This window comes from Oncorhynchus keta, chromosome 20 (assembly GCF_023373465.1).
Source record: "Oncorhynchus keta strain PuntledgeMale-10-30-2019 chromosome 20, Oket_V2, whole genome shotgun sequence".
Taxonomy (NCBI): Eukaryota; Metazoa; Chordata; class Actinopteri; order Salmoniformes; family Salmonidae; genus Oncorhynchus; species Oncorhynchus keta.
The window spans coordinates 9530307-9537806 of NC_068440.1; the positions used below are offsets into that span (position 1 = coordinate 9530307).

The following is a 7500-nucleotide window of genomic DNA, read 5'->3' on the forward strand; positions in this document are numbered from 1 at the left end:
CTACGTTCTCTCTCTCTCTCTCTCTCTCTCTCTCCGTAGGATCACCTGCTGTTGCCAGCCATCAGCCACAACAAAACCACACGGCCCAAAATGTCCCTGGTGATGCCGGCTATGTCCGTCAACGGTGAGTTTTATTTTCTTGATATCTCGACGGAACTATCGGCCGTTTAGAATTGTGCTAAAATATAGCCCCATTGCACTGCTGTACGCTGTTTTAAAGACTTTTTGAAATGCCCTCAGTCTTTGAACAACGGAGATCTTCAATGTCGAATACATTTTTGGGGTGAATGAAAGAGGCATATTATGTCAAATTGTCGACACTTACTAATTAGCTCCAGGGGCGCTGTACTACCACGGCTGACCCTGTAAAACTAACACATTTCACTGCATCTAGCCGGTGTATGGGATAAAAAAATATTGGGGGGGTTGTTGTTAGCCTCTGTCTTGTTGTACGCTTTCCTCTCCTTGTCAGTATGTCTTTTTTTACATTGCACTCTTTCGTTCTCTCTCCCTCCCACAGAGAGTTTATATAACAAATCCCAGGGCTATGAGATGATGATGCAGGTGGATTGTGAGGTCATGGACACCCGGATCATCCCCATCAAAGCCTCCGCTGTTCCCCCGTCGCTCCGCGACCCCCCTCCCGCTCCCCCCGCCCACCATCACCACAGCAACCACACCTCCCTCCGAGGCCGCCACCATCCCCACACCGGTGGAGCGGCGTCTCCACGGCAACCCTTACCTGCCAGCAGACAGGAGGCCGAGTATTACATCGGCCAGGGGGGCGGGGTTTGAGGTTAGTGAAGGTGAACAAATGAGTGGGGGATTGGAGGAGAAAGGAGAGGATAGAGTAAAACGGGAAGGAGAGGGTCGAGGGAAAACAGGAAGGAGAGGGTAATGGGAGATTGAATAAGTGAAGTGAGATGGAGAGGAGGACTTAATAAGGGAGAGTAGGAGGGTTGTAGGAGGCAGATCTGTCAGGGAATAATGGAGGACATCTCTACTAATTGCAACAAATGATTAACAATGAAGTTACGGTGCCACAATGTTGAAACGTTGTCCCAGCAACTCCAAGCAAATGTGTTTTATTCTACTGAAGACTGTATATTAATAGACCAATGAGTAAAACCCATTTCACAAACCTGATCTGTTCAATATAGAAAAAGTAAAAAAAAGATTTAAAAGGTTGACCAATGGCTCCTAACTAAATCATTTCTTAATATATACTTTTTGAAAAACTGCCCAAACATAGACCTAGCAGTTCACTGCACTTAGACACAGCGCAGAATTAATCACTGAAATACATGCAGCTAATGTTAGTGGACTGCTCGTGGTTTCATTTGAGGACCATTTTTCTTTTTGTGTGTGACGGTTCCGTTTTGTATATTTTGTGTTTATCGCTCTCCATTGAAATTCCATTCAGAGGGCTCCTGCAGAAAATTCAGGTCAGATGCTAGTCAGCTTAGATTGAGTTTTTTTTGTTTGTTTCTTTTATTATGTCAAATGTGTTTGGATTTGAATGAGAATTATTTAACTTGTGTTTATTGGTTGTAAATATCAATGGTAGCTTTTGAGATATTGTTTTTTTTTTTTTTTCAAATTCATAGCTATATTTTGCTCTGTCCTCCTAAACCTCATCATCTTATGGGCACAAACCTTCCGTTCCTATACTCCAGAAGTTAACACATTAAGTACATGGATCGGCCTAAATATATTTGCTTTGAATGCAGACGACCACCTTGATCATACAGTGTGTTGTGTGTTTGTATATACTTGTCATTTTTTTAATCACTTGCACAAAGTCTTGCAACATCGAGCTTGATCCACTGTATCTCCATGTAATTAGTGCAGAAAAAAAATATATAGGCTTTTAACATCTGAATACATTCTCAATGTCATCAGCAATATAGCGACATTAAATTACTGACACCTTATCCAGAATCATCCAGGTACTCTGTAATTCTAGAATTGATTGTGTTTCTTATACACGGTTTATGTAATGTAATTCTGTAAGCATCGTTTTCAGTTGTATTTAGGGGTTTTTACCCCCCCCAATGCAGTCAACTTGAGTCTTCTGACCAAAAGTGGTTTCTGAATCTACAATGAGATTTGAAGTCATTTTCATTAGTTGCAAACTCTGTCTGTGAACTCTCGCTATGTTTTTGTCTGTCATGCTCTGCCTGAGGAACTGCACACACTTCTTCAGCAAGTGTTTTTGTTCGAGATAATGCCGTTTTACGGGAATACCACCCATTGTTTTTCATTTTTATATAAAAAATAGAATTATTCTTATCAAAAGAAATGAAATATTAAAAATATACAATTTTATATGAAGCTGTACAAGTTATGTTAGGGGGTGTTGAGGTCTCTTTTTTTTAGTAGTTTTTCCATTTCAGAACCCACTTTAGCCTCAGAACCCACTTTAGCCAACGTGAATACAGGAACACAATGCTACTAGTGATATGGTGTTGGATCCAAGACATTCCCTTTTGCATGTACATGTCAATGCAATCTCTCACACAAACACACTCGCCACACTCATGCACATTATATGTACACATACACACGGCAAAAACTTTAAGCATGAAAATTGGTGGTTGTAATGGTCGCAATGTACATATGGTCAATGCCTCCTTTTTTTTTTTTTCTTAAATGAATTTCTAACTTAAAAAATGATCTTTCTCTGATTATACGAGAGGTTTGAACTGCTGCCTTTTTTTGTTTTGTAGACAATGAACATTGAATTTTATAAATAAAGCGATTAAAAAAAAAAGTATTTCATTTCTCTCGCACATTTTAATTTTTTTTTTTTTTTTTTTTTATTTAACCAGGCAAGTCAGTTAAGAACAAATTCTTATTTTCAATGACGGCCTAGGAACAGTGGGTTAACTGCCTGTTCGGGGGCAGAACGACAGATTTGTACCTTGTCAGCTTGGGGGGTTTGAACTTCCGGTTACTAGTCTTACGCTCTAACCACTAGGCTACCCATACCAAAAAAGCATAACTTGAACATTACTAGTGGCTATCATCCAACTTTTTTTGTTTCAGTTTTGCTTAGAATTCTTCTTACGGATCCAGTGTATCACACTTTTTCTTTAACCTTGATTTGATTATCTCTTAAACCGAAGGTCTAGTTACAGCATCCTTGTATTTGTCAGTTGATACAAAGAACATCCTTGGTTTAGTCTGGTCCAAATCATCTGAAAATAAACATAACGCCCTCTCTACTGAATGCTTCCGCTTCGTCTCATGTAGCCTGACAAATGCAAATGATGAACAAGTCAAATTTGTCTTTGCAGCAGGAAGAGACATTTGCATCGGGGGGGAAATACATGCAAACGGCAGCCATGTTTTTCAGTACGAGAACCCATCATAATTCAGGGCCAAGCTGAGGTAGCTGAACTTTCAGCACATGCTTTACTATCTCACGTCATCGCTATGTTTGAATTCTCAGAGGACAGGGGCACTACTTTGACAGAGGACAGGGGTACTACTTTGACAGAGGACAGGGGCACTACTTTGACAGAGGACAGGGGCACTACTTTAACAGAGAACCAGGGGCACTACTTTGACAGAGAACCAGGGGCACTACTTTGACAGAGGACAGGGGCACTACTTTGACAGAGGACAGGGGCACTACTTTGACAGAGGACAGGGGCACTACTTTGACAGAGGACAGGGGCACTACTTTGACAGAGGACAGGGGCACTACTTTGACAGAGGACAGGGGCACTACTTTGACAGAGGACAGGGGCACTACTTTGACAGAGAACCAGGGGCCAACTTGCTGAAGTAAATGCCCAGCTGTAAAGCAGAAGGCAGATGATGGAGGGCAAATAAGAGGGAGAGGTTATCCATCGTAAATGCAGGATGAGGCCTCCTACACACTTGACAAAAGTTTGAAGCTCAGCTCACACACTCACAGATCCTGTTCCTGAGGTATTTTCCGAGAAACGAGTCAAGAACAGTCACAAAATAAGAATCCGCCTGACTGATGTCTTTGACATTAACTTTAGGGAATGTCAACGTAATCAGTCAGGTTCTTTTTCGGTGGCTTTTCTTGCTCATCCGGCTGTACGGATATCAAAGAACGCGTTGGTAAAGGTTAATACAACAGAGACTCAAAACATGTTTGTCTTCATTAGGCATCTTTCACAGCTAGGGGGCACTTGGGTTCTGTGCATTGTGGCAACTGGGTAAATCAGACCCCAGTCTCATGGTGATATTGTCTGACCAAAGAAAGAAATCTCCATGTTAGACCCCTACAGGATCTCACAATGGTCCATAACATTTGGAGAAATTTCAGTCTGGTCACTTGAACGGTCTGCAGGGAAATATTACTTTCGTTTGGAAACATTTGCTCCTATTTTGGAGGGAATAAAATGTACTTTTGGCTCAGAAAACATGGGAAAAGAGGGACGATTACAACAAATTTTGATCAAGTAAAAGGTTCAACGGAGAGTGTTTTGGCTTTGAGAAAGTATGGATGGGGGTGACACCCTAACTCTTGGGGGTGATACTGTAAACATGACAATTTTGCCTCCAGGACATTCCAATGTATTTTTGTATTTAAAAAAAAAAAAAAAAACTTTATTTAACTATGCAAGTCAGTTAAGAACAAATTCTTATTCACAATGACGGCCTACTCCGGCCAAACCCGGATGACGCTGGGCCAATTGTGCGCCGCCCTATGGGACTCCCAATCACATCCGGATGTGATGCAGCCTGTGATTCTCTTTAGATCACACTGCAGTATAGCTGCACAGAACGTCGTAATTTACACTGATTTAGAAGATGACTTGATTAGAAGTTCATGTTTTTTTAACAGTAGGTAGTGTGTCTTAGATTTTAAATTCAGTTGGAAACATCCTCTCGCTCTCACACATACACACTCAGCTGAATAGGGAGTATTGTAAGGCTGTTTGGCCCTCAGGTAGGGTATTACAGTCAGCTTCTACATTTACCCCTAGAGTCACAGACACGAGAGGATGTCCCAATGAGGAAAATTACATTAAAATACGACTTTTCCATTTTAGGTTCTGAATGAAAGGTTTTCAGGATGTTCAAAATCCATATGTTCTGGGTGTTAGTGATGTGACGTTTCATACTGGAGCCCCGAGGCATTCGTCAAAGTCGCTAAGCAGCTAACTTCAAAGCAGCGGGCGTGTATCACTTTTGGCAGAAATACGTCATCAATGATGTCGGAAGCTTCATTTGTTCACGTGCGAACCATGTGTCGCAAAATGCGAGATCCCACTGATTTCACTGTGGTTCCGGTGCTTTCTTCGATTAAGCTGCCTTCAAACCCCGACCGCTACTGGATACCTATCTACTTGGGATCCTGAGTGGTGCAGCGGTCTAAGGCATCGCAGCGCTAGAGGCGTCACTATAGACCCGGGTTCGATCTCGGGCTGTATCACAACCGGCCGTGATTGGGAGTCTCATAGGGCAGCACACAATTTCCCAGCGTCGTCCGGGTTTGGCCAGGGTAGGGAGTCATTGTAAATAAGAATTTGTTCTTAACTGACTTGCCTAGTTAAATACAAAAATACCGTACTTATAAAGTTAGGATTTAACTTAGCAGGTAGAGTATGAACTATGGAACATTCAGAGACATGAGGGTATGAGGTCAAAACTGCAAAGATCACTAAAGCTGGAGACTCTTACCTCCCTAGCTTTAAGCACCAGCTGTCAGAGCAGCTCACAGATCACTGCACCTGTACATAGCTCATCTGTAAATAGCCCATCCAATCTACCTCATCCCCATACTGTATTTATTTATTTATCTTGCTCTTTTGCACCCCAGTATCTCTACTTGCACATTCATCTTCTGCACATTCTACCATTCCAGTGTTTTAATTGCTATATTGTAATTACTTTGCCACCATGGCCTCTCTTATCCTTCCTCATTTGCACATGCTGTATATAGACTTTTCTACTGTATTATTGATTGTATGTTTGTTTAATCCATGTGTAACTCTGTGTTGTTGTATGTGTCAAACTGCTTTGCTTTATCTTGGCCAGGTCGCAGTTGCAAATGAGAACTTGTTCTCAACTAGCCTACCTGGTTAAATAAAGGTGAAATAAAAATATACATTTCTGACCAGCAGATGCCACTAATCTGCATTGTGAACGGATAATGAAGCTGTTTGACACAATTGTCTGGAAAGCCTCAATGCTTCAGGAAGCTTAATTTCCCTATCACTACTGGATTTGAAAATACAGATGAAAATACAGATGTGGAAATCAAGTTTATTTCAGGTTCTACAATAACATTCTCAGTAATGGTTACAGATTTTTTTATTTTCCTGCTATGATTAATATGTTGTTGTTTATCTACGTTAGTTGAATGCCCTGACTATAAGTCACTCTGGATAAGAGTGTCTGCTGAATTACCAAAATGTAAAAAAAATGAACACTTGCAAAACGTGCTGGGTATTATGCTAATGAGCTCCGCCGCCAAACAAGTCAACATTTAGGTTGATCCAGACCAAATCTTAACAAATCATAGACGTCTAGGCTAAGTTTCACAAGTTTGAACAGGACAGTATAGTATGGCACAGTTCAGTACAGAAGAACACAGTAGAGTACTATTGAGTACAGTACGGTACAGGACAGTAGAGTTTAATTCAGTAGAGTACAGTACAGTTGAGTTTATTTTAATAGAGTACAGAATAGTTTAGTTCAGTAGAGTACATTAGAGTAAAGGAGGGTGCAATACAGCAAATTACACTATACTTTATTGTGCAGTACTCTACTGAAATATATTTAATTTTTATTTTCTGTACTCTGCTGTGCTCTACTGTACTATACTGTACTGTTCTGTCCAAACTTGTGATACATAGATCCAAATCTGAACCAATCATAGAAGTCTATGTTTGGGGCAAATATAAGCCGATCTGGACCAAAGATCAATGTCCGTGGACGTTGAAATCATGTCCGGTTCGGGGGAAAAAATCTTAAAAAGAGACGACACCAAAAAAAGACATCCAAAAGACATTGGTGTCGGGCGGTGCTTCGTGGGGTCTATCTGTTCCATCCTCCCTTCCCGTCTGTCCACACAGTGTTCCTTTTCATTCAATCACTGATTGATGACAATGTGGGTGATAAAAGTCACAGTTCAGCGATCCAGCAAACATTTAGTGACATATTATGTGAAGCACTGCAAGTGAAATATGCTTAGTTTGAAGGTGTGATCAAACTGAGTACTAGGCCAATCCCATTTCTATCCACTTATGCACTTCCACTGCAGAGAACACATTTATTGTTTGCAAACATCACCATAGATATTGATTTACATAATATTAATGACTTTGGTCTGCATTTATTATGACAGTATTTCATGCTTCAGGTCATTGTGCGTGCCTCTGCCCTCTGATGCCCATACTTTACATTGAAACAGGTCAATCTAGTGAGCAATTCATCACTAACAGAGAACCCTTTGGATCCAAGGCGAGGTGATGGTCATTGATTCTTGAAACCACATTTAAGTTCATGCAT

General features: G+C 40.9%; 1 protein-coding gene across 3 annotated transcripts in view; it reads left to right on the forward strand.

The window, feature by feature from the left end:
• Positions 1 to 2776, forward strand: part of LOC118399330 (cyclic AMP-dependent transcription factor ATF-6 beta-like) — a 17903-nt gene extending 15127 nt beyond the window's left edge. For all 3 annotated transcript variants that reach the window (XM_052472047.1, XM_052472048.1, XM_052472049.1), the window contains 2 exons: positions 40 to 124; positions 521 to 2776. In XM_052472047.1, coding sequence (XP_052328007.1) covers positions 40 to 124; positions 521 to 795 — 360 coding nt within the window. In that variant the 3' untranslated portion in view covers positions 796 to 2776. The remainder of the gene's footprint in view (positions 1 to 39; positions 125 to 520) is intronic.
• Positions 2777 to 7500: the final 4724 nt, after the last annotated feature.